Source organism: Leishmania braziliensis, chromosome 24, assembly GCF_000002845.2.
Source record: "Leishmania braziliensis MHOM/BR/75/M2904 complete genome, chromosome 24".
Taxonomy (NCBI): Eukaryota; Euglenozoa; class Kinetoplastea; order Trypanosomatida; family Trypanosomatidae; genus Leishmania; species Leishmania braziliensis.
The window spans coordinates 444,421-470,419 of record NC_009316.2 but is presented as its reverse complement, the minus strand read 5'-3'; the positions used below and the strand labels follow the sequence as shown (position 1 = coordinate 470,419).

The 25,999-nt window shown below is 60.1% G+C and overlaps 7 protein-coding genes across 7 annotated transcripts; all 7 read left to right on the top strand.

Moving 5' to 3' along the window:
* Positions 1–70: 70 nt before the first annotated feature.
* On the top strand, positions 71–1,405 carry LBRM_24_1360 (conserved hypothetical protein; the record flags this gene model as incomplete). The annotated part of the gene is made up of 1 exon (XM_001565351.1): positions 71–1,405. The coding sequence occupies one exon, from the start codon at positions 71–73 to the stop codon at positions 1,403–1,405; it is 1,335 nt and encodes a 444-aa protein (XP_001565401.1).
* Positions 1,406–2,766: 1,361 nt separating this feature from the next.
* LBRM_24_1350 (putative IgE-dependent histamine-releasing factor) lies at positions 2,767–3,279 on the top strand (the record flags this gene model as incomplete). Its single annotated transcript, XM_001565350.1, has 1 exon — positions 2,767–3,279. The coding sequence occupies one exon, from the start codon at positions 2,767–2,769 to the stop codon at positions 3,277–3,279; it is 513 nt and encodes a 170-aa protein (XP_001565400.1).
* Positions 3,280–4,906: 1,627 nt separating this feature from the next.
* Positions 4,907–8,341, top strand: LBRM_24_1340 (conserved hypothetical protein; the record flags this gene model as incomplete). Its single annotated transcript, XM_001565349.2, has 1 exon — positions 4,907–8,341. The coding sequence occupies one exon, from the start codon at positions 4,907–4,909 to the stop codon at positions 8,339–8,341; it is 3,435 nt and encodes a 1,144-aa protein (XP_001565399.2).
* Positions 8,342–9,936: 1,595 nt separating this feature from the next.
* Positions 9,937–16,032, top strand: LBRM_24_1330 (putative ATP-dependent DEAD/H DNA helicase recQ; the record flags this gene model as incomplete). The annotated part of the gene is made up of 1 exon (XM_001565348.2): positions 9,937–16,032. One exon carries the CDS (start codon positions 9,937–9,939, stop codon positions 16,030–16,032), a length of 6,096 nt encoding a protein of 2,031 aa, XP_001565398.2.
* Positions 16,033–16,922: 890 nt separating this feature from the next.
* LBRM_24_1320 (putative adaptor complex AP-3 small subunit) lies at positions 16,923–17,423 on the top strand (the record flags this gene model as incomplete). The annotated part of the gene is made up of 1 exon (XM_001565347.1): positions 16,923–17,423. One exon carries the CDS (start codon positions 16,923–16,925, stop codon positions 17,421–17,423), a length of 501 nt encoding a protein of 166 aa, XP_001565397.1.
* A 663-nt stretch (positions 17,424–18,086) lies between these two features.
* Positions 18,087–21,074, top strand: LBRM_24_1310 (conserved hypothetical protein; the record flags this gene model as incomplete). Its single annotated transcript, XM_001565346.2, has 1 exon — positions 18,087–21,074. The coding sequence occupies one exon, from the start codon at positions 18,087–18,089 to the stop codon at positions 21,072–21,074; it is 2,988 nt and encodes a 995-aa protein (XP_001565396.1).
* A 903-nt stretch (positions 21,075–21,977) lies between these two features.
* On the top strand, positions 21,978–23,780 carry LBRM_24_1300 (conserved hypothetical protein; the record flags this gene model as incomplete). The annotated part of the gene is made up of 1 exon (XM_001565345.1): positions 21,978–23,780. The coding sequence occupies one exon, from the start codon at positions 21,978–21,980 to the stop codon at positions 23,778–23,780; it is 1,803 nt and encodes a 600-aa protein (XP_001565395.1).
* Positions 23,781–25,999: the final 2,219 nt, after the last annotated feature.

Genomic DNA, 25,999 nt, shown 5'->3' with positions numbered 1-25,999 from the left:
GCCCACCTCCAGGGAGTTGATTGCATACGCACAACGCATTTCTTCACCCCGCACCGGTGTGCGAGAACGCATGCTGACCACATTCTGCTGGGTGCCCAAGGGGGCCATAAAGGCCACCCCAATCCTATCCACGGACACAGCTGAGCAGGCGCGCTTAAAGCTGCGCCATCAGCACCCCGAGTACATCGAGGAAGAGGAGGAGCAGCAGCAGAAGGATGCCAAGAAGGCTCGGGTGACCTGCGAGGACGCGGAGAACGAGGATGATGGCGACGAGGAGGGCCTGAGCACGAACGTCGACGACACGCTGCGCGTCTTTGCCGGCGGCGGCCCTGGCGCTCTGCTCGAGGAGGTGGAGTCGGACGATGAGGAGGAGCTAGATGATACCACCTTGAAGCCGACGGATCTCGTCTTTACCGTAGCGTGCGCCGATTCACAGGCTCCGCGGCTGGAGATGTACGTCTACGATGAGCCGGAGGACAACATGTACGTGCACCACGACATGGAGATTTCGGCCTTCCCGCTTTGCAGTTCGTGGCTAACTGACGGCACCATGTCCATGCTGGCGGTAGGGACCATGCTGCCCTTTATCGAGATTTGGGCCTTGGATGTGATGGATTCTGTCGAGCCGGCCATAATCCTCGGCGGATGCGAGAGGCGGTCGCACAATTACTCCAAACAGATGCTGAAGCGGAACTTGAAGGCGGACTCGCACACGGATGCAGTTCTCTCAGTGAAGTGGAACACCGTCGCGCAGAACATCTTCGCCTCTGGCAGCGCCGATTGCACCATCAAACTTTGGGACCTCAACCAGGGCGGCGTCTGCCTCGGTACGTACAGCGAGCCGGAAAAGGTCCAATCGCTTGACTGGCATGCGACAGAGGCGAACTTACTGCTCTCCGGTGGCTTCGATGCGAGCATGGTGCTTCGTGATTGCCGCCAGCCGGACCAGACGGCGCAGCGCTACGGACTGCCAGGGGTCATCGAGCACGTTGAGTTTGTTCCCTCGGCTAGTGCAGCCGCAGCATCAGCCCCTGTGGTGATGGCGTCGACGAGCGAGGGCCACTGGGCTGCGTTCGACACGCGCATGGCGAGCAGCAAAGCGGGCCACTGCCCAGTTATCCCTCTCTGGCAGTTGCAGCCGCACCAGGCGGACCTGACGTTTAGCTGCTCTCGGCAGGTGCCAGGCCTGTTCGCGACGGGTGGCAAAGAGGGTGAGATTGCGCTGTGGGATGGGAGAGACAGCAGTGTCGCTCCAAAGATGGTCGTCTCGCGCAGCTACAAGACGGGATCGGTACTGTCACTGAGCTTTCACCCAAACTCGCCACACATCTTGGGTGCAGGTGGCTCGTCCGGTGCGCCGCTGGTATACACCATCACCTCCGACATCCACGACATCTTTCGGTAAGGGGCGGGCGGAGTGAACGACACGTGATTTTCCTGTGCATAGCGGGAAAACGGTGCCTGCATGAGTTAAAGATGAAGTTATCATCCTGACGATTAAGAGCGGCTCCGATGGGCAGGTTCCGCTCACCTCGCCCTCCCCCTCTCTACACCGCTTCAGGCCTTGTTTCCCTCCTCCACTCCTCTCTCCGTTCCCTCTTTTTCGTTCTCTCCCCGATTTGCTACTGCTGTGGCGCCGGCAGACAAACCACACATACACTGCTCCGAAGTACACATGGGGGTCGCTTTGCAAGCGTGCGTGGCAGCAGGCATGTAGGGAGTGTCTCTTGTGCTACGCCAGTCTTGGTGATGTGGCGGCTTTCCACTTGCGCGCCTCTACACGTCACTGCACCCCCATCTCTGTGAGCTTGCTCAGATGTGGTGTGTCACTGCGCATGCGCGGGCCATGTTCTGGCTCGCTGGCCTACCCCTTCCAACTTTGTGTTTGGTGTATCGGGGAGGGGGGGGGGCGAGATCACTTTCACTGGAGGCATGCGCATATGTGCGAGAGACATCGATAGCGGTACGGTGGGAGGAGAGAGGCACGGAAAAAGCGATGATGATGCTGGGCGGTGGTGGTGGTGGTGAGATGATGATGTAAATTTTGTTGGGATGGGAAGTCTTAACCGCTAAGTGTCAAGTCAATTCAGTGCGAGCAAGAAGAACATGCGCTCACAGCACAGCCATAGCCACCGGCATACACGAGAGGGGGGCCTCATGAAAGAAAAAAATGAGATTGGGTAAGGAAATTCCCCCCCTCCCCCATGCCCGTGTGCGTGGAGCATGCGGAGGCGATTAGAGGGTGGGGTGGGGGTGGGGAGGCGATTTACTTTGTCATCACTGCCCCTCCCCCCCGTAGATCCCTCTCAGCTTCGTCTGTATGGGTATCTCTACTGTGGTTCATTCGACTTGAGGGTGAGGTGAAAGCGAACGGGCGAGAAAGGGGCGTCAAACACCATTAACACATCGTGCGCTTATATCTCTATCACTCTCTATATCTATCTGCGTGTGTGTGTACTTCTCCCTCCCCTTCCCCAACCACTCGGGGGCACCGACGTGCCTTCTGTACACCCTCGCCCCATCCCTCTTGTTTCTTCATACTTGCCGTCTTTGATGACGTCTTTTCGGTAGTTGTTCCTCCCCTCTCCCCCTCTCTGCACCCTTCACACGTCTCATTCTCTCTCTCACATACCCACGCGCCCGACCACCCTCTCTCGTGTGATCCCTGTGCCCGTGTGCTCCCCCTCTTCCGGTGCGCAGCTCAACTCACCTGTAAGTTAAGCTCCACACATCCCTCATCGCTCACCTTCTCTCGCGCTCATCATCATGAAGATCTTCAAGGACGTGCTGACCGGCGCCGAGGTTGTGTGCGACAACGACCGCCCGTTCGAGGTGGAGGGCGACATCGTGTACGTGGTGGTCGGCCGCTACATCGACGTTGGTGGCGAGGACTACGGTATCTCTGCCAACGTGGACGAGGACGCTGCGGAGGGCGCGACGGGCGATGTTGCGGAGGGCAAGGAGCGCGTGGTGGATGTGGTGCACAACAACCGGTACACCGAGACGTCGTACGACAAGGCGTCGTACATGGCGCACATCCGCGGCTACATGAAGCAGCTGCTGGAGAAGATCGAGGACGAGGCGGAGAAGAAGGCGTTCCAGGCGAATGCTGCGGCGTTCGTGAAGAAGGTGCTGAAGGACATCGACGACTACCAGTTCTTCATCCCGGAGGGCAATGACGAGGACCCGGACAACGGCATGATCGTGCTGTGCCGCTGGGATGGCGAGACGCCGAAGTTCTACTTCTGGAAGGACGGGCTGAAGGGCGAGCGCGTCTAGGCGCGGCGCGGTGGACGGCTCTGCCGCGCGTGTGAGGCTCACTCGTCCACACCCCCCATCCCTAATCGTGCGGCCCCTCTCCCGCTTCCTCCACACACCGACACACGCGTGTGCTTGCCGAGCTTTCCCACATTCGCGAAGGTTCGCAGCTCAACAAGGGGAATGAGGTCGCCGTGTGTGTGTGAGTCTCTGTGCTGTTTTTTTAGTTTGTGCTAAGCAGTGGAATAAAGCAAATAAAGCGGTGGATAAGAAAAGGCCAAAGGGGAGCCACCGCCTCGAAATTCGGATAAGTTGTTGTACGCACGCCCACACACACACACCCTTGCAAGCGAAGGGAGCAGGGAAAGAAGACGCTCGAGGGACGATGAAAGGAAAAGGCAGTCGGGCTGAATCCCAGTACGGAGCGGAGAGCGAGTTTTGGAGACACAGACGCGAATGCGAGAAGGGCACACGTGTGTGCACCTCTTTCCTCCTTTCAAGAAGCCTTTTGTGCGTTTGTTGATGAGTTGTGTGTGTGTGCGCGTGTGTGTGTGTCTTGGACTGTCAACGGAGGTGATCTTCACCGCAAGCGATGCCTACATGCATAGGCATACGTGTGTGTGTGTGTGTGCCTCAGCAATAAAAGAGGAAATAGTGACGTGGCTTTACACACTCAGTCCATGAAGTACAAAGGTGGTGGGAGGAAGGGGGGAGGGGGGGGTAGGGCGACAGAGAATAACAGAGGGCAGGTGGCCCAGCCCTGCCTCTTTCTCTCTCTCTCCACTTCTTCAGCTAATGAAGTGAAGCGGGAGGGGGGGGGCGTGATGTTGCGTAGGGATGACGAGGTAGAGGGTGGTGGCAGTGTAAGTCTGCCGTAAAACAGCGTGTGTGTACGCGTGCGTGTTGCGGAGGGGCACCCCAGATGACGTGCTTATCCTTCTTTCCCCCTCTTCTTCCTTCCCTGTCTGTCTGTCTGTCTGCCGTTCTCTCTCGCGCGTGCCGCAGCCCAAGTGTTCTTCTAGGCGCGTGTATACACTCTCGGTGATGTCGGTGGTGGTGTAGCGAGACTCCCTTTGCTTTCCATCCAAGCCACCGGACAGGAGCACTGCGACTGTGATGATGATATTCCTCCCCACCTGTCTTCCCTAGACCCTTTTCTCCTCATCACCCTTTCCGTTCCACTTTCTCTCCGTCTACCCTCCCCTGCACACGCAAACGCGTTCGCCCCCCCCCTTTTCCTCCCCCCTTCTGCATGTCTGAGTCTCCCCGTCCTCTTTATGCGTATTGGCAACACCGAGAACGTGGGGTAGCAGAGCGCCAGCACACGCCCCCCCTCGTCCCCCCCTCCTCGTCCCCCCCCTCGTCCCCCCCTCCTCGTCCCCCCCCCTCCCCCCCACACACACACAGAGAGGTCATGTTGGGAATCGTAAGTGCAGCGGCTGGGTGGATGTGACACACTTCTCCATTCTTTTCTGCTCCATTCCTCACCAATGTAGCAGTCCCCTCACCCACTTCCTTCTCTTATCTGCTTTGCCATATTATCGACTCCTCCCCCGCCCCCCATCTCTTGTTATCACCGATAGACACGGACTTCATACAGTAGAGCATACCGAGGCATACCTTCATAGACCACTGCACCCCTCCCCCAATGGCGGAATCCCAATCGCATGCGCCAGCTTCTCCTTGTGCCGGAGCTGCAGACGATGCCGTAGCGGCGTCAGAGGACATCTCAGTCAATGCGTGTCTCTGTAAGCACCTCCTCCAAAATTTTTCTCAGCTGCCACAGCCACAACTCGTGACGAGTGCGGCGTTCCTCGACGCACTCGCACGGTATCCTCTACCAGTCGTCTCGGCTGCCACTGCGCACGATATTGCCGGGTCAGAGCAGCAACGGCAGGCGCACCAGCTGTCAGTCCGCTCTCCTTCGCAACCCCCTTCAGAAGTGCCATCAGAGCCAGCAGCGGATGTATTTGCTTCGCCAATAAGAATTCAGACGTCGACTGCATCGCTGCCTGAGGAAGGGTACGTGCGTTTCAGTGACCCAGCGCAGGATGTTTCCAGTGATCTGATAGCTGCGATACACCAATTCTGGGCTCCCCTATCAGCGTCAGAGATCTCGTCGCCTCCTCTTCCCTCGCAGGCTGCGGCGACGGAGGAGGACCCGCACGCCTCTTTGCCGACAGCGGCGGACTTGGCGAGAAGATCGCAGCCACCTCCCCCGCCACCGTGGGCGGCCTTCTCTCCCTTTCGCTTTTGTGCAGATCCGTCGTTTCGTGCTGCGCTGCGAGGGCTTCCCGGGCGCTGCGGCGGCGCGGTCAGTGATCATCAGCTAAGGCAGCGCGCTGTGGTGCCGCGCTTGCAGCCGAGTCGTCACGCGACTGGCCCCTCCTCTCTTGCTCTTCCTGCCGGGGGTATTACGTCCTCGTGGCGTTCGACTGGGAAAGGCCGGCATGGCGAGCCGTGCACTCTCTCAGCTGTCACCGCTGTCGACGTTTCCGCACCGGATGGCGGCAGCATTTCCTTTGCTGGAACACTGGTTTCCCCGTGGACGGTGATGGATGCGTGGTGCCACGGCTTGGCGGCGGACGGAGGCCGAAATCGAAAGCGCACTCGCACTGCGACGGCCACGTCAGCTTCGCCGACGAGTGCTGAGGCCATGACTTCCACGCCTTGTCGTCGTGCCGGCATCCATAGCAGAGGCAAGGCGACAGCGGGCTCAAAGGACGGTCCACCGCCGACCGTCACCACGGCAGGCGCGCAGGACCCCCTCCGCACAAACCCATCACCCGACTCAATCGCGTCATTGCTCTCATGGGCCTCTCCAACAACGCCGTGCGAGACAGCGGATGTGTTGCAGAGACGCGTTGCTGAGAACGATAATCTGCTTGACCTGCTGCTTGGGGCGGAGCAGAGCGCATCGCGGCCGCCAGAGCTTGCTGGTCGGCTGGTGTGTCCACGGGCGCGGCTCACGGAAACTACAAGGGTTACCGGCGCTGAACCGAATATGGAGAGAGAGGATGACGGAATCGCCTTGGCGGAAAGCAACTGCGGTGCGAGGCCATCCCTTACCGAGACGACCTCGACACTGGGGACGTTTGTTGTGCATGTCGACGCTGACGAATTTGCTTCAATTTCTGCGCAAAGAGGTCAGATGACCACATCTTTGGCGACGACAAGGTCGCCCACTACGGCCCTGATGCGTCTGGACCCAGTTATGGGTATATGCGCTGAGACAGACTTCTCCTATAGTGCTGGTGACGGCAGTAGTGGGGAACATGTGCTCATCTCTAGCGTGAAGGACCTCAGGAACACGTGTGCGCGACTCGGACTGCTGAGCACAGGCTCGAAGGCAACCCTGCAGCAGCGCCTCCATCTTCACTACACATCCGCGCCGCCGCCGCCGGGTGACTTTCGTGCCCCGCTGGCGGCGGCAGCAGCGAAGATGTCTCCTTTACCCCATGTGTCGCGTGGCTCTGGTGCAACCAGACAAGTGAACGGAGTTGGGACTTCTCGTTTTATCAGTTCTCCTCCACGGACGGTCTTCCGCTACCGCAGTCCATCGCAGTCGTCCGGTTCAGCCTTGCTCGCATCTGCTGCCGCGGTGGCAGCCGGTCAGACGCGGACATGCACTTCTGAGGCAGTGACTGCGCCGGCGACGCGGACGGCTACGGCCGCTGCAGGGGAGCCCGCTGCGGCATCTGCCTCTCCTACAGGTATGGCTGCGGGTCAGCGTGGTCATTTCGTTCCATCCCCTACGCAGTTCCTTCACGATTTCGCCTCTCGAAAGCCACAGACGCCACCCACAGCGCCTGGCACTCTCTACGCCGCAAACTCACCCGCCTCCGTGGCAGCTGAGCGAGCGCAGCAGGCTGAACTCACGGGCGAGATGGGCCGCGTACGCTGGCAGTGGTTGGTGGACTTCCGAGAGCGTGCTAGCGCGCATCGTGGCGGCAGGCGCCAGCATGAGGGCATGCTGGACGTCTTCCGCAAGCAGCATGTGCCGTGTACATCGATGATGCTGCCGGCCGGCGACTTCATGTTGTCCGTGGAGCTGTCGCCCGAGGAGGCCGCTTCGATGCATGTGTGTGGCGTTGCAGCGAGTACGGATGCGGGTGCCGGAGTGCTGAGCGACTCTGCCACTACAGAGGGAGCTGCGCCGGTTCTCAGCCACGTGTGTTCCCTCGTTGTGGAGCGCAAGACGTCCGCAGACCTGGATGCGAGCGTGAAGGGCACACGATACGCGGAGCAACGGCGATTGCTTGCAGCATCGCCGTTTCGCTTGGTCGTGTGGCTGATCGAGGGAGCAGACGTTGCGGGCGGGGGCGGCAGCAGTTTCTCTCGTGGCGGTCAGCGCTACTGTCAAGGCGGTGGCGGTACCGGAAGTGGCGCCCAGAAAGACTGTCGCAGCTCATCACCCGCCCTGTCATCGCCGGCAGAGAGTGCGCGTCAACGCGTCGACTCGGCGTGTGCTTCATTGGGCCTCCACGGGAAGGGCTGGATGGTGGTACGCACCCGTAGTACGACAGAGTCTGTGCAGTTTCTGAAGCTGCTTGCGACTCAAGTGGCGCGGCAGCTGGCCGGTTATCGTTTTCGTCGCCGGTGCGCTGGCGAGGGCGATGGCGCTATGCTGAGTGGTACTGATGTCTGTGTTGCAGCCAGGGGCGCGGCGCAGCACCCATCCGCTCAGTGCGTTGCACGCATTGGCGGAGGAGACGCCTGTTTTGGTAACCTCGGCTGCCGCAACGCAGGTGGTGATTCATCAAAGGCGTGCATGTCAGCCGCCGTATCACTGTTAGAGTTGACTCCCACCAACACGTGTCTGCAGTCTGTGAGCGCTCTGCAGCGGCGCCTGCGCGCCAAGACGGCATTTCTGCGCATGCTTATGTGCGTCCGCGGCTGCTCGGCCGCGCTCGCGTCGCTGCTCGCTTCCAAGTACGGCACAATGCTGCGGTTTTGGCGAGAGCTTCGACGGCGCGGCCAGGAGGCGTGTGACGCCGACCCCGACATTCAGCGCCTCACCACGGCTCAGAAGAAGGTGTACGTGCTGCTCACCGAGTTCTTGCTCGCCAAGGACTACTACTGATGTGGGTAACACAGCAGTGGTGCGTGCGTATCAGCGAGTGAGGGTGGGGGGTGTCCACCTGTGCGCTTTTTTGTTGGTGTTTTATTCCTGAGTCGAAGTGTGCTATCATCGCTGATGTGCGAGCGTGTGTGTGTGTGTGTCTGCTCAGCCGGTGCAGCTGGGAGCTGTACAGCTGCGAGGTACGGCAAAGTAGCTCTACGTAAGAGTGCCTGCGCCTGTCCGGGTCTGCGTGTCACTCACGGAAGTGTAGAGATGTGGCCTTGTGCGAGAGCGCATTCTGAGAATCTGTTTGGTGTGCGATGCAACCCTCTTCGATTTCTCAGTGCAGCAGCGCTCTCTTCTTTGCCACCTGGTGGCGGGCATCTGCGTCATGCATGGAGACACACACTTCCCCGACACACTTTTGTGGCCATCCTTCGAGCACAGCAGTGTACCCCCCCGCCGATCAGCCCTCTCAACGCGTGTCTGTATGCCTGCGTTTATGTGTGTGTGTGCGTGTAGATGGTGACTGTACTCACCCCCCCCTTTTCCTCTCTCCCTTCCCAAGCGATGCTTCACTTGTCCGCTCTTCCCTCTCCCCTCTTTTCTCTTTCATAGCTTTACACGCGCACATTGTCGTTGATCGCTCGACGCTTCGCAGGGTTGTCTCGCAGAGGCCTACGCTCTGTGGTCCGCGGCGCCACGCACACGTGTACAGCAACGCAGACGACGGCAACCACCACCACCACCACCACCAAGTAGGTAAAGGCGAACCGCTCTTCCCTCTCCCCAGCCCATTCCCACACCCCCACAAGGCACAGCCCAGTCCATATTTTTTTCTCTGTCTCTCTCCTCTCTCTCTCTCTGTTTCTTGGCGTCTCCTGCGTGATCGCCTCGTGCCTTCCCAGTGTCAGTCTCAGTCTCCACCTCCCTCCCCCCTCCCCGTCTCCATCGCCAACTCTCCTAGCGAAGGCTTCTCATGCACGTTCCAGCGAGACGCAGACATACAGACGCAATACGATCCACACATTTACTTGAGGGGTGAGCGCGCGCCCACACGCCGGTTCTCCCGCGCTCATAGTGAGACGTCCTCAGCCTATAGAGCCTATCCGATGGAATACACTGACATACTCACCTGCGCTTCGAAATGCACACGTCACGCACGTGGACACGCTTTCTCACCCGCACGCACGCACAGTCCAGCGCTTGTATAGGACCAGAAGCTCCTCAGGGCTGCGGTAGGCCGTGTCCACGACTCGCAGACACACTCGGCACGCACCTGCTGTTCTCACACTCGCGGGTCTTTCTGTGCATGATCGACTCACTCTGGCTGCCACAGAGGACACTCTTCCACTCCGGAGCTCCTTTGCACTGCGCACGAGCACGAATGCACACTCACACCCACACACACCCACACACACACACCCACACACACACTGCACACCCCAAAAGACAGACCCCGGCCGACAGCACAGTTCCACCCTTTCCATTTTCTTCTCTTCTCATCTTCTTCTCCTTGTACCCACGCACGCACACGCGTCCGGGAGCGCACTCCCGTTTCTCTCTCTTTCCCGTTTCCCTCTTTGCTCCCACACATTAGCCATCGCGCATCGAGGATGCCTACATCAACGTCACTGTCATCCGCATCGACTTCAGCAGCAGCTGCAGGTAACTTGGACAACAATGGCAATCGCGTCAGTAGCAGCAGCGCGACTATCTACCCCGCTCTCGCTTCTCGCATGTCCCCACCGTACCTCACAAACGAGTCTGAGTGGTTATCGGCTCTCACCTCTGCCGTGCAACGCAGCCTCGAAGGCGGTGTGGGGAGTCGCAGCAATGGCAATAACGGCGGCGCATGGAGTCAAACACACCCAAATCAGGGCACCCCCCAGGATGTGGCGATGCGTGCCGCCCGAGACACGGCGCCTCCCTTGGCGGAATACCAGGCTGTATATCAGCAGTACTGCCTCCATTGCACCAGTCTTGTCCCGGCGCCCCCTCCGGCCCGCTTATATCCGGCTCTCGGCGGCAGTATTGGTGATGGCGGCTGCGGCAACCTGAACAGTGGCGGCAGCAGTACTGCCAACAACAACAACAGCAACTTCTCCGTCGCCTCCTACGCGCCTCCTCCACCGCCGTCTCTGACACACTCACCCGCTGCTGCGCCAGGGGTGCGGCAGCAAAGAGTAACAACGCGGAGCTCAATTATGCCCGCCACTGCCGCGTCATTTCCCATCTCCTCTCTCCGAAACTCAGGCGTCGGTGAGCTGGTTGGGTCGAGTCCCGCTGGCGGTACTACTGCTGTTTGCTCGTCTTCCTTGCTTCCTACCATGCCACCCCCTGCTGCGTCCAGAGGTGGATGCTCCATGGTCCCCCCGGCTGCTTCTTCAGCTCTCGTCGCTCCGTGCATGGCGCCGTCACCGCTGACGTTACAGGACGTGAAGGCAGAGATGCGACTCGTCGCCAAGCAGCTTCGCGAGGCGCAACACCACCGCGATGACCTCGTGCTCCTCGAGGACGAAGAGCACGACCCCTCGGACGAGCTGCAACAGCTGGATGTGCGCATTGCAGAGCTCGAACAGCGGTTCGCCCGTTTCCGCGTCACCCAAGCGACGCTGCTGAACAGGCCCACCTCCACCTCGACGCCGTCCTCCCTCTCCTCCATGCCGTCCTCGCTCGTGCAGTTACCGCGCAGCCCATCGGTGATTGGGCTCGGCTGTGCGAACTACAGCAGCGCGTACGGCCCAGGTATCGGCAGCAGCACTGGAGCTATGGGCTACCCCGGCGGCAGCGAGCAGCGAGACCCACTGATGCAGAGCACTATACCGTTGCCTTGGCCCGCTGCGCCGTCAAGCGGCACCGCTACACCAGCAGGTGCTGCGGGTGCACCACCACATGGTGGCTGGCTCACCACCATGACCGAGCACAGCGTAAACCACAGCGGCATCGGTGACTGTTCCCCGGCACTGACGGGTCAGTGGGACACCAGCGTCAACGGTGGCTCGCCGAGCTTCAGCAGTGCCGAGTACTCGATTCCCTCAGCTCGAAAAGGCTTCTCGTGGGAGGTTTACGAGCAGCAGATGGACCCGGAGGCGCTGTCGCGCGATGCCCTGTCTCGCACCGCGCATGTCGAGCTCCCCATCAACCCCACGCACCAGTATGGAGGCGAGCGCTTCCCGTGGTCGACGGAGCTTCGGCGCATGATGCGCGAGGTGTTCGGCTTGCACGACTACCGCTTCTGTCAGCTCGAGATCATGAACGCGTGCATGGACGGCCGCGATGTTTTTGTGCTACTGCCGACCGGTGGCGGCAAGTCTTTGTGCTACCAACTTCCTGCGCTGATGCCCAACCCGGCCCAGGTCACCGTAGTCGTGTCGCCGCTCATCTCGCTTATTCAAGATCAGGTGTACGCGCTGATCGCAAATGACATCCCCGCCATGGCCCTCACCGGGCAGACCAACGACGCTGCTCGCCGCAGCCTCTTCCAGGAATGGGCCTCCGGCCACGTCGTGCACACGCTCGTGTACGTGACGCCGGAGTACTTTGGTCGCAGCGACCACTTTGTTGGCACGTTGCAGGGGCTCACCGATAAGGGGTTGCTCTGCCGCTTTGTGATTGACGAGGCGCACTGCGTGTCACAGTGGGGCCACGACTTCCGGCCAGATTACCGTAAGCTCTCAGTGTTGAAGCGGCAGTTTCCACGGACGCCCATCACGGCGCTGACCGCCACAGCGACGGATGTCGTGCAGCAGGATGTGATCAAGACTCTTGCCCTTCGCAACGCCATCATCTTCAAGGGCTCCTTCAACCGAGCCAATCTCAAGTACTCGGTGCAGCACGTGCGAGGCAAGCAGGTGGTCTCGGTTGTTGAGGACCTCATACTGCACCGATTCTCGCCGTCGTGGTGCGGCATCGTGTACTGCCTGTCGCGCAAGGACTGCGAGGAGATGGCGGCGGCACTCGTACGCAGGGGCATCAAGGCCTCCTACTACCACTCCGAGGCGGCGTCGAAGAACGAGCGGCAGGAGCGATGGACACGTGATGAGCTGCAAGTGATTTGCGCCACGATTGCCTTTGGGATGGGCATCAACAAGCCAGATGTCCGCTACGTCGTGCACGCGGCTATGCCAAAGTCCATCGAGGGGTACTACCAGGAAAGCGGCCGCGCCGGACGTGATGGTTTGCCGTCGGAGTGCGTGCTGCTGAGCACCACCACGGATCGCCAGCGCCAGGAGAGGCTGATTCACGGCTCGAAGGACTGGCGCGCGTCGCTCACATCGCTGCATCGTATGCTGGCATACACCCTCAACGACGTCGACTGTCGCCGGCGTCAGCAGCTGCATCACTTTGGTGAGCAGGTTGACGTCCATTTCTGCCTTACACAGCGTGCCGCCGCTGGCGGCGGTGCGGTGCCCGCGCTGCCACCGACGTCGGTCGCATCAGCGTCTGCCGTCACACAGCTGTGTGACAACTGTGCCAGCAAGCTGGCAGAGGGCTGGACAGTGAAGGAGGTGAATGTGAGCAACATTCTGCTTGACCTGTACGCCATCGTCCTGCGCCTCGGCGCAATGACGTCGAAGCAGCTGATTGGCGTTTACCGCGGCTCTGTCTCGGATATGGGGCGCGCGGTGGAGATGCGCATGCGCGTGAAGGGAACGCCGGCGGAGTACAAGGGCGGCGCCAAGCAGTCCAAGGTACTCCTAGAACGCACGCTGCTGGAGGGGATGCAGCTTGGACTGTTCGAGGAGCGGCTGGACAGCATCAATGACTTCGCCGTCTGCGCCTTTGTGGAGCTTGGCGGAACCCCAACAGCACAGCAGCTCCACTGTGACATCAAGGCTGAACACCGGGTCGTAACGGTGCGTCTGCGAGGAGAGAAGACTCGCAGCGACAGAGGAGACGCCATCTTCGACGCAGTGTCTGCAGCGCCGGAGACTTTTTCCCCCGGTAGGATTGCTGCAGTTGCTACCACTGCCGCTCTGGCCGTCGAAGGCGGCGGCAAGCGGCGTGATGCTGTGGTCAGTGCTGTTTCTGGCGCCATCTCCAGGGACGACCTTCCCCTCTTCGAGCTGTTTGACGGTACCCGAAGACAGGCAGCCGTGGGCGATGGCAGCGGCACACGAGGTTTATTGGCTGCGCAAGACGCGAAGAAGCGCAAGCCGAAACCACTGAAGGGGCGCCGTGGCGGCGGGTACGTACTGGACGAGGCAGACGGCAGCACCGATGGCGACGAAGGTGTGATCTCATCCATCGAGGAAGACTCTGCATTATCGAACAGCATGGCGTCCTTCATCAACGACGAAAGCAGCAGCAGCGGCGTTGCCACCCCATTCAACATCTCCAGTGCGACGACGCCGCAGCGCGATGGGGCCGGGGCAGCATTAGCCGATGCTGGACGCCGGCAGCGCACGCTATCGAGTGGAGGGTCGCAGGACGGCGTCATCTCGACGCTGTCGGAGGACACACAAGCCCAGGCGCAAGTGCATCAGCCGCCGCGGAAGCGCACTCGCGGTGACGCGGTCGACCAGCGAGCGGTCCTGGCTCAGAGAGGCTTAAGGAGCGCTGTTACAGCCGCGACTCCGGCGTCGACTGTTCCTGCGGCGCGGCTGGAGCGCCTGAAGGTGCTTCTGCAGGAGGAGATGGATCGGCTCGTGCAGACCCTCGTGAGCCAGGCGGTGGGGTGTCGCAGCTACAACGTGATGCCCAAGAGCACGATTCTGCGGCTGACCGAGACGCTCGCTATTCCAGGCTGGGGCAGCGTTGCCGACCTCATTGACCTGGAGGGGATGGGCAAGAGCAAGGTGAAGCGGTACGGGGCTGACATTCTGCGGGTGTACCGTCATTTCCGCTACATCCACATTGGCGATGTCGAGGAGTTGTCAGAAGCGGAGTCAGCGGAGGTGAAGGACATGAAGACGGTGGTGCGGCCGCGCAATCGCCTCGGCCGCGCAAACGCCTCCGCTGGTGAGTTGATCGTTGATAATGACGGGGAGGGGGGGTGCAGTGGTGATGGCGACCGACTTCCAAGCACAGCCACGCCTGGATTTGTAGGTGGAATGTCCATCGAGGCGGCATCGACAAACGCCCTTGCAACCTATCAGCCAGCACAGCGCCCGATGCTGCTGGATACAGCCACACCCGAGAAGGCGCGTGCATCGATCTCTTCGTCCGCCGGAACCCCATCGCGCGACGGCGGCAGCGGTGTGAAGCTGCCAGGAACCGTCGGTGACCAGCAGCGACAGCGGCGCACCACGTTTACTTTTTCGTCGACGACGGCTGCCGCTCCCGCGGCGGTGCCCATCAGCGTCAACGTTAGGCCATCCTCCCCATGGCTGTCTCTGCAGGGCCCAGTGGGGTGCGCAGGCGCACCGCCACTTCCACCGCAAGCAAATGCCGCTGCCGCAGCGAACCGCATTGCGGATATTTACGACCAACTCACGTGTGACCCATCGGTCGCCAATGCACATGACAACACGATTCTCACGGCTGCCTCCGCTGTAGCAGCCGCTCTACCGCCGCACGAGCCGCATCCTCCCCCTACTCCTCCCATGCCGCAGTTCTCCGTGCCTCTCTTTCCGGAACCGCCTGCGTGGCAGGCGCCGCCTTCCACTGTTGCTGTCGCTGCTGCTGGCGTATCATGGGGCACTCCAGCGCCGCCGCCGCCGCCTCCACCCCACAACAACATCGCCGGTGGAAACGGCCATCTGTTTTCTCCCAGCGCGTCCTCTACATCTGCCTCGGTACTCCTGGCTGGCTCAGGGCTTCCCATGGGCCAGCGACCGCGTCCACAAGTGCCTCAGCAGCCGTTCACGATGATGGCCCAGACGGTGTATTCTCATGCCTTGGCGTCCGGTGACCCTAGCCTGGCAGACACACTTCGAAGCGGTAGTCACGCTGGCGCTTCACACGCCACTGATAACAGCGAACTGCTGATTGGGAGCAGCCCTATTCCTACGCAGCAACATCAGCAACGCCACGCATACTTCTTCAACGGTCAAAGCGTTCCTCAGGCTCTCAGTGGAGGCGGGGTAGAGACTGGTGAGGGGCAGAGGAGTAGTAACGGCGTGGTGCTGCTCGGCTCCGACGAGCTTACTCAGGCGCCCTCGATACCGCGCCCGTCGACGGCGCTCGGTCTCGGCGACCTCTCCGCCAGCAGCCTTACTCACGGCAGTAGAGGAGCTGCAGCGGCGGCGACGGCGGGTCACGTGCGCGACGCACCGTCGCCATCACGGCAGCCTGAGGCAAAGGACATGCACAGCGTGGATTACTTGATGGGCCTATGTAATGACGCGCGGTTCCGCACGCCGCTGAGCGGGCGACTGTCTGACTTGGTAACTTGTGGCGCTGGAGGCCCCTCCCGATCCGCGATTCCGGCACCAACCCTCGACACCGTTTATTCCAGTGGTGCGGCAACAGCGAACACCGGCCATGCTGTGAGCCATCCACTTCCCTACCACACAGCGAGAGGAAAGTCGCTCGGCAGTGGCTCGACGTTGTTCTCGCCTGGTGCTGAGACACCGATCTCTTCCGCAGAAGGGCCATTGTTTCAGTCCAGTACACCAGGGTCTGTCCCACAGCCGCAACTGCAGAAGCTGTATCAGCAGCGGCAGTCGCAGCCGTCGAAACAAGAGGATGGCGCGGCGGCGGGTGGTAATAATGGCGCTGACCGCGACGGGCAAGAGGTCTACACCATCGAGGACGACTCGGAGTAGGCGGAAGAAATGGGGCGACGAGGCGAGCGCTATTTTGTTGCTATGGCTGCTGAAAATACAGAAAAAAGACGCGAGTCCTGCATGTGCGGGCATTGTCGTTGGCGGTGATGCTTGAGAACTCCATGTGGTCTATGAGTGGAGGTCCTCACCTGTTTCTGCCTCTCCCTCACTTTCTCCCTCCTTTCCCGTTCTGTGCGTCTCTACCCCACTGCGCTGCAGCGCTCCGCAGCCCGTGAGTGACCTTCTTGCTGCTGTCTCTTCATCTTCTGTTGTTCTCCACGTTGCTGTGCGCCACGCTGCCCCTGTGCGTCTCGCGCTTTTTGGGTGAGGCGAAGAGAAAACAAAGCAGACCGTACTAGTGGCGACGTTTCGTGTGTCACAGTAGTCTCGAGGGCGTTCGGCTCGCATATGTGTGCACGTGTGTACGCACGCGAGATGGTGTGTCTTGCGGTAAGCACTGAGGGGTGTGGTATTCCACTGCCCCCCCCCCCCCACTGGGGGGAGGGAAGGGGAGGGCGTGGAAGGGCCTTAATCGTGCCGCTCTCTCTTCATTTGCTCTCTCTCTCATTTCTCTCTTTCTCCGGTCTATGTTCTCTCCGTATGCATGTCCGTTGTGGTGTGCCGCTGCGGCTGCTTCACCCCCTCCCCCCCTCTCCTCGTTCATGGGTGCCGTACTGCACGCGCGTTCATATATCCGCGCACCTGCGATGGGAAAATGGGGTCGCCACCACACGCCTGTGACGGAGCAGGGAAGCTTCAATAAGCGAAGCGCACTTTTGCTTGTTGCTGTCATCTTACCTTGTGCAGGTGATCTCGGCACGGTGGAAAGAAGAGAGAAGAGGGCACGTACTCCCCTATCTGACACCCGTAGACGTAGTGATGCGCTGGTGATGATCAAGGCAGTGCTTATCATCAACACGGCTGGCAAGATCCGGTTGCTGAGCTTCTATGAGAAGACGATCTCCCTCACCCAGCAGCAGGAGCTGGTGCGCAGCATTCATCGTGCCATCTCCCGCCGAGGTGACGAGCTCTGCAACTTTGTGGACAACTTCAAGGAGTGGCCCACCCCTGACACCCGCATCATCTACCGCCGCTACGCTACTTTGTGCTTTGTGTTCGTGACGGACTCGTCAGAGTCGCAGCTGGCCATTCTCGACCTCATTCAGGTCTTCGTCGAGTCTCTCGACCGCACGTTTGAAAACGTCTGCGAACTGGATTTGATCTTTCACTCGGAGAAGGTGCAGTACGCGCTGATGGAGATGATCATGGGTGGCTTGGTGCTGGAGATGTCTCGTGATGAAATCATCCGCAGCTTGGGAGAGATGAGCCGGCTCAGTGCAAAAATGACTGCGGAAAACACCACGTCTCGCACCCTGTCCGGCTACCATTGACGCCTCCACCGTGGCATCTTCAGAAAACTCCAGGCGCACGCGCAGCTGAGGTTCCCACGCTTTCATGGAGCACAAGGCTGCGTGCGTGTCTACCTGCCCACATGCGCGCACCCCCTACCCTTCTCCTTCACCGCTGCTCCATTCGGTGATAGTGGCATTGTCGCGTGTGCTTTGTGCATGTTGTTTTCTTATCTCTACTGCATAACTATCCGTGCTGGGCGGTGTGCCTACCTTTCTTTCTCTTCGCCGCCTGCACGGCGCGGAGAAGGTGGGAGGTAGGAGGGGACTCATCCACGCGGCAGCAATCACGATGGTGTCGATGTTGGCGTTGTTTATCCTCTGAAGTATCGACGCAGGCGCGGCCCTACAAACGCAAGGAAAAAGGAGGAGAGATCGGCGCGCAATCGCGATTGTGGACCATCTCGCACTTACCTGCGCGCTCGCTCACGCAATCTCGCTTTTTCCTCCTCCTCCTCCCCCCTCCCTCCTCTCTCCACTTTCCTTGCTCCTTCCTTTCCGATGTTTTCACTGCCCCACCGTGCCACTCATACACGCGCATAGACACGGTTAAGTATAGGCCCCCCCCCCCCCCCCGCGTTCGCACACATTCATATCTATCGAAACATAGGCGGGCTGTTCTCACCTGCAGCGAGAGGTGCCGTCATGTATGTGAAGCAGCGAGGCGCGCAGAAGGATGGGGAGCCAAGCGTTCGTCTCATGGACGACGTGAAACGGCTTACCCAGCTGGAGCAGTACCTTCCAGCACACATCTTCGGCACAGTTCTGCCTCTCGTAGAGGAGGAAATCGCAAGTAGCGCGGTGGAGCTGAACGCGCAGGTGGACGGTACACGCCAGCTTCTCCTGCAATCGGCGGCGCTGCGGCGGTCGACCGTGCTGGCGCCGCTGTTGAAGCAGCTGCTTGTCACGCGGGCCATTCAGTTGCAACGACGCCGCGCACAGTTGGTGCAGCAGCTCCAGCGGCAGATTCGCCACTGGCGCTCGAACCCACCAGGAGCTGGCGCGATTATCGCTTCCAGCGGCGGTGGGTCCTACCGTCGCGGTGGCCCACTGAGCGGGTCAGCAGCAGCTGCTCTGGCGCACGCTGGCGAGGGGGCACTACGGGAGACGTGGGCCACGTTGCGGGAGGCGTTCCGCTTTGAGGAGGCTAGGGCACACCTCGTGCAGGCGCCGTTGTGCCCGTCCGCTGCAGCGTTACGTGCGCTTCTGGCCGAGGTGGTGGCGGGAGGTCAGCGCGGGCTGCACCGACGTGTTGTGGAGCAGGTGGCTGGTACGAGTCCGCACCAAAGCCAGCGCCCCACCACGGCCTCCCCCTCCACCAAAGCTGCCGGGGGCTCTACCAAAGGCAATCGTGAGGCGGATGTGAGCGGTAGCGGTGGCAGTGAGGGTCCAGAGGACGCAATCGAAGCTGCACTGCAGCTCCTCCTCCGCTATGCAAGGCAGGCACAGGCGGGGGTACTGGGAGCCGATCGGACATCAGCCAGGGGAAGAGCGCCGCAGTCTGGGGTATCGTCACCAACTCCTGCTTCGTCGGCGCCTCTCACCGAAACCACTGGCTTACAACCCTCTGCGGTTCATGGTCGCCTGCAAGCGGCAGATCCGATCGATGTGTGCGACGTGGACATGTATTCGAACGACTTGGAGGAGCAGGCGCAGGACGCGGAGGAGGACGTCTTTGAGAAGAGTCAAATTCTCCAACAACAGAGAGCTGCGGCAGCTGTGGGTGAAGTACCAGGTAGCGGCACCGCTTCTCCAACAGCACAAACGCCCTCTGCCACAGGAGCGGCATCAGAGCAAGCTTCCATGTGGCTCCGCGTCCCTGGCATTTTACCCCTTGGTCAGTACTGCGCGGAGTTACCGTGGGTAGCCGACCTTGCCGCCCAACGGTACACCGAAGCATGTGAGCGCAAGAAGCACTGCAGTGGCGGCGCTGGTGAGGTGGGCTACATCAGTCGCCATCTGCAACCCGGGGAGCAGGGCAGCGGCGAGAGTGTGGAGGGTAAGGAGGTACGCTACGAGGCCGGTTACATTGCCCCCACACCAGCAGCTCTACAGATGATGCCGCCACTCGGCTACCTCTTCGCCCCTACTTTGGCGTGTGGCTCTGCTGGTAGCGTCTGCAGCGGCGGCGAGTCCGTCGTTGGGCGTGCCATGCGCCACGCCGCTGGTGGTCCAGCAGATGCCCCGCACGCTGCGCCTGCTGACTTCCGTGAGGAGCGTGAAGGGGCCACCTCTGCGCAAGAAGAGGAGCGTTCGTGGATGGCGCGCGTAGTGGTCAAGTGCGTCTCTGCAGCCGTGGACGCGGCATGGCAGGATGTGGAGGAGACCGTGGTGGCGCCCTTCTGCGCTCAGCGGCGCCGTGCCTTCTCCTCCTGGTCGCTCTCAGCTGAGACCACGCTTGCTGCTGTTCCTGTGGGAGCTTCGGCAAGGGGAGGAGAGGCTGCCGACGAGGAGGAAGTGATAACGCAGTTCATGGAGGTACTGCGCGTGCGCTACGCTGTGGAGCTAGCGGCCCAGGTGTTAGCGGCCCGCCACGCTACGGAGCTGCTGCTCGACAGTGAGGACAGCGTGATATTTGCCGAAAGGAGGCTTGTAGCAGTCGTGGTCGGCGGCGGCTCCTTTTCAGCAGGTGCGTGCAGTGAGGGCCATGACGCGGTAGCGGCTAAGCGAGCGTCACCGTCTCCAGCACCAGTGCTCACCTGCACAGTGCTCAGCCTTCCAGGGGTGACGGAAATCTTCTACGTGATGGCGTACTGCACAGGAGCCGCTCTGCTATCTGATGTGACCGCCGCTATATCGATTTCCGGCTACGATGTCGGCAACCGACAAGGTGGCGCAGATGCCCTTCAGCGACAAGAGTGTTTGATACTCGACTTGGACGCCGAGGAAGACGAAGAGGAGGATCAGCTAGAGGAGAGGCCCCTGGCGGAGCATGACAGCCGCCTGACTGGCGATCCTCGACGCATCTTCTCCCCCTCCGCCTCACAGCGGGCAGACCTTGCCAACGAAGAGGACCCTGTTGCCCAGCGGCAAGCGTCTCTGCAGGCCTGGGCTGCATTCTTCGAGGACGAGTACCTCAGAGGTTGCCAAAGCACTACCGCCTCCGCGGATGTGCCTTGGTCTGCCGGTCGGGCCTCGGTGTACTCATCTTGGTCGCTGGCCCCCTACTACCGTCTGTGGCTGTACCTGTGGGAGTACGTGCTGGTAGTGGCAGCGCCTACGTCCTCGTCAACCGATGCTCTGCACAGCAGTGGCGCTGCTGAGCGGGACTGCTTCATTGCACAGTACAGTCACAGCTCTCAGCGTTCTTCGCAGCACCCACGGGGCCAACGCCAACCCTATCATCATGGCGGCGCCAGTCTCGCTCAGATTCCTATTTCATTGCGTACGGCGCGGCGCTGGATGGAAAAGGTGATCCGCGCGTCTATGATGTACGGCTGCACCGAGGCGGGGCTGTTGGTGAGCTGCGCCACGCCAGCGAGTCTCGTATACGAGCCAGAGACGTGTCTACAGACGCACCTATCGGTGGAGCAGACGGAGCGACTCATGAAGGCGACAGCGCTGCAGGCGCGTCGAGCGCTTTTGCAGGTGTCCGGGGCCGGGGGAGCGGCAGTGAAATCTCCCCCTCATTGATCTAGTCCCCGCGTTGGTGTTGGTGGTACTGCTGGCCGTTGCAGCACCCTTCCACTTGGGGGACATTGCTGCTCTTCCTCTGTGCTGCTAGCGTGGGGCATCGACCGATGCGGACTCTGGCGCCTGTTTTTTCTCCTCTTTGATGCGGCGCCGCTGTGCCCCCCCCCCCCCCTCCCCGGGGATCCGTTCGCATTTCTTCAACGGCGCATGGTAGGCTTGACAGGCACACGCGTGTGTGGGGCGCGGGCGGGGGCAGCAGGACACGGTGGCCCAGTAAAGAACCCTGCAAGACAAGCAGGCGATGTGTTTCGGATTAATGAGAAGAGAAAAACAAGCAAACAAACCGTGAAAACGATCGGCAAGGCACGGGCGTAATGCGCGTGACGGATAACGCCATCACTACGATCCGGGAGTTTGGCTGTGCTTTTAGCGGCTGTGAATGAGTGAAGGCGGGCCGGGGCCGGGGGGGGGGGAGGGAGGTGGAGATCTGCGCAGAGGCTCTCCCACAGGCGCGTAGAAGGCACGGCGCCTTGGCAGTAGCCGTCTTCCCACCGCCTCTCTTTCTTCTACGTTTACTCGTCTTTTCCCTCCCTGATGGACTCAGTTGTCCCCACCCCTCCTCTCTCGTTCCCTCGTTGATATACCCTTGATCACTTACCCCTCCTCGCTCCTCTGCCCTCACACACACACCCATCAGCAGCTTACGTCTCCCCTGGCAACAGTCTCGCCTCTGTAGATACTCTCACCCATACCCACACCTTCGCCTTTTTCATTTCACTCTCTTCGATCCTCCCTTCCCTCCTCCTCCTCCTTTCTCGCTGTCTGCGAGATACGCACCTCCAACGAAGTGTGCGCCTCAGATACGTCTACAGAGTGCTCCTGCTGTTCCCCCGACCGACGAAAATGACGACCATGGCTCGCGTGGATGAAACGCTGGCGCGTTTTAAAGGTAAGTCCCCGAGGGACAGCTACAAGCAGATCTGCGGCGAGCTCCACGTTCACATGCAGCGCGAGATCTTTGCGGCATTGCCAGAGAAGCCGATGGCGTGGCATCACATCTACACACTGGACCTGGAGAAGAGTCTGTTGGGCACCAAGGGTTGCATGGCGATGCTGCCTATCATCGCCGTCAGCACCTCAATGCGCAAGCTGAGTCTGCGTTCGTGTTGCTTGTCGGACGACTTTGTGATTGAGCTCTGTGCCATCCTGCAGAACCACCCGTCCCTACGGTCCGTGGATATCAGCGACAACGAGCTCGTCACGGTGTACAGTGCGTCGCACATCATTGGTGTGATGCGCAACAACCTAAACATGGTGTTCTTCGACGTGTACAACACACACGTCGGCGCCAACGTGGCTGGCATCATTGCTGAGCTTGGCCAGCGAAACTTGAACGGGGTCCTGCACTACTACGAGGACCGTTACTTCCACATGAAGAACCTCTTCAATTATATGGATGCGGACGGCACAGGCTGGGTGCTTCTCAAGTCCCTTGTCCTTAACTGCCCATACCCGGTGCTGCAGGAGCAGTTCGTGGAGCGTATCGCCACTAAGAACCCTCGCAAGCGCTCCGACAATACCATTAGCATCAACACATTTTTGCAGCTCATCTACATGAACTACAAGACCGAGTCGGAAATCGGCGCTTGCGCTCAGAAGACGATCGATGAGTCCTACGTCTTCACAGTGGCGAACTGGAAGCAGCTGCTGCGTGCGGTCGAGCGGTACAACGTGTGCGCCGCCGCCGTGAAGGATGGAGAGAATTCGTATCGTCCTGTGCAACTGCCCGACGACCTCCACCGCTGGCGTCTGCGAGATTACATCATATCGAACGACGACGCAGATGCGCTGGTGGAGGGCGCAGTGCACCTGATGGAGCACTCGGCGGCAATGGCGGAGGATGCGTCCGAGTGCAGCGAGTTGGGCGAGCGCGCTGAGCCGGATGTCGAGGTGAACAGGGACAAGGATGCAGGGGAGAAGGCGTCGGAGATGACCCCGCTTCTGATCTCCATCTCCATCCTCCTCAGGGCCGCCAAGGCAACTCTCGTCGCTCCCCCCTCCGCCGCCAAGCCCTCGTACCACTTCTACACCGACCGCGACGCCGCTTACGTGCCGGAGATCATGCGGAACGGGTCGCGTCTCTTCAGTGTCGGCCGGCTCTCCTGCATCTTCAGTGCTAATGCCTCCGTCGCCGGCGACAGCGTGACCTCTGCCGACACCGCACAGAACTCCACCGACCCGCCGCGCGTGTTCTCACTGCCCGCGTCAGTGGTGAGGATGGTGGTGGATTTCTTTAATAAGGAGAACGCAAAGATGCCCGCAAAGAAGGCCTCCATCATCCCTGACAGCCCCCGCACCCGCCGAGACAAGGCGATGGAGAAGGCGGCGATCCCGGTGCCGACGTTCCTTAGCACTGAGTTCGTCACCGACCTGGAGCGTGTATGCCCTCGTCTGCTCGCAGACTACTACTCCCGCTACGGACTGCTGATCGAGGATGGCACCATCACACTGCAGGAGATGGTGAACGTGCTAGATGAGATGTACGTGCAGTGCCGCATCGACCGCGTCATTTCACTGAGTGACATCGAGGCCATGTCAGACCCCTTGAAGGATAAGTCCCTGGCGGGCTTTATGGCTGCTCACTTCGCCGACCGTGACGAAGACATCTCCATGGTGGAGGCGTTCAGTGAAGTGATGGCGTACTGAGAGGATGCAACGAGGGTACTCATGCGCACCCACACAGGCATACAAGCCAATATGTACGACAAGCGCCCCCCCTACTCCTCCCCCCTCCCCCCACACACACGCACACGCACATACACCCAGTTCGGTGGATGCCGATGTGTGTGCGTTCTTGCAGAAGCAGCGATGTGTAGTGCGTGTGCTCCCATTGTCGAGCTATTTTCGCATTCCTCAACCCCCCTCCTCCTCCTTTTCCTTCCTGATCTGCGAGCAGCACCTATCATGTACCCCGCACACGCCGCGCTTTGCTATATATTTTCTTCTCTGTTTTTTTTTTTTCGGGGTGGTGGTGGTTTCCCTGGACGGAAAGCGCCAACGGATGTCCGTACCTCTCCTCTTCCTTCACCCCTCATCGGCCACCGGTGAAAGGCATCCCCCCCTCTTCTCTCTGTCTTTTCATTGTTTTGTTCCTCCTTTCTCCTCCTCTCTTCGCCGGACGCCTCGGCACCTGCGTGTTTGCGTGTACGCTTGAGAGTTGAGGACTTTGATGATGATGATGCTGATGTACAACTGCACGTACACACTGTACCTCAGTGCGCATTGGTGTGTGTGCGTGTCTTCATGCCAGCTCGTCTTGCGCCCCTCTCTCTCTCTGTGAGTGTGGCGCGTTGGTGTGTCGAACTATCGAGAGAGAGAGAGAGAGGTGGGCGATGCAAGCGACGCTGGGTGAGTTCGACGATGGAGATGGAGGCGCTGGGGACGGGGATGAGGAGAAAGAGGCGTGTCAGCTCACGAGCTCAACATTCTGTTCTCCCCCATCCGGTCCACACACCACCGCCTCTTTCTTTCCCATTTCCTGTCTCTCTGTCTCTTCTCCTTTCCCCAGATTCAGCGTGTAGTGTCGATCCCCTTTGGCGTGTCGCTCTGGTACTTGGCAGCCCCCCCCCCCCCTCCCCCCTGCCCACCACACGTATGTAAACTACTGGCGCTTTTTTCCTTTTCGTCTTGCATTGGTTGTTCCTGTGGGGGGCGCCATACCATTTCGCTCTCACGAGTGCAACTGCCGAGCGCTGCGGCCTCTCCCCCTCCGTTAGCCTTCTAGCAACGATGACTCCACACCAAATTCCCTCTTGCAGTCACCTTCGCTGCCAGTCTGGTGATACTGGCAGCGAAGGGAAAGAGGAGAAAGGGAGGAGAGAGGGGATGCAGCAGCATCGCAGTGTCTGCCACGTCGGCGAGTCAGTTTTGATGATATGCACAAATGCGTCTCTACACGTATCCCCCTCAATGTCGGCGCAGCACGAGTCTTCACCCCATTTGGTAAGCGAAACCAGAAGGACAGAGGCTGCAGACCACAAACGAAGCGTGCGGGTGTCTGTGATGTGTGTGAAGCTCATCTTTTTCTTCCTCCCGCAGCACCCGCGCATGTGCGCTCACTCACTGAAGAGGCACGCCTATGTCGCCGTGGCTTGCTACTGCAACCTTGTGGGACATCGCAACGACGCCGACGGACTCAAACAGCATGCGGAGGGAAGGTGGCGCCACAGCTCCACCCTCGCCTCCTTGGTCTGAGGCTGACAGAGTGAGTGGATGTGAAGAGCGGGCTGGGGTGGTAACGCTGACGAGGGAGGGGAGGTGTCAGTTGCATCCCAGCGTGTACTCCTCCTAGGCGACTTCTTCCCACCTCCTGTAGGCGTTTGACGCACGCGGACGTCTCTGGAACACTTCATTAGTGTAGTTAGCCAAGCACAGCCTGCCGTCCTTTCTCTCTTCCTCTGCGCTCCTCCTCCAACTCATCTCTTTTACTCTCTCTGCTGCACCCCTTATTGTGTACTGGCGCTGTCTTACCATACCCTATTTGCTCCTCCATGCCACCCATCATTCTCAGCAACGTCATCAACAGTCTTCCTTTGCCTCCCCTCAAAACAAAAAACGCCCCAACAGACCCAACTCTTCACATACACACTTTCTCTCTCTGTAGGGGGGAAAAAAAAGCCACTCATCTCCTCTCTCTTGCTGACCCTCTCTCCCCCCGCACACACCCACACACACGCGTGCGCGCAGGGGGCCTCACGACAGCTTCACTCAGCAAGAAAAGCGAAAGGAGAAAAGTGCGGCTCTCTCTTCTCTCTATTCTCTCCCCTCACATTTGTTTTGCTCACTTCCCCCCCTCCTCCCCCCCTTTCCCTCTCGTTTACCCAATTCCGTGTTTAAACGCACTAACATAGTCCCGTCAGCNNCTT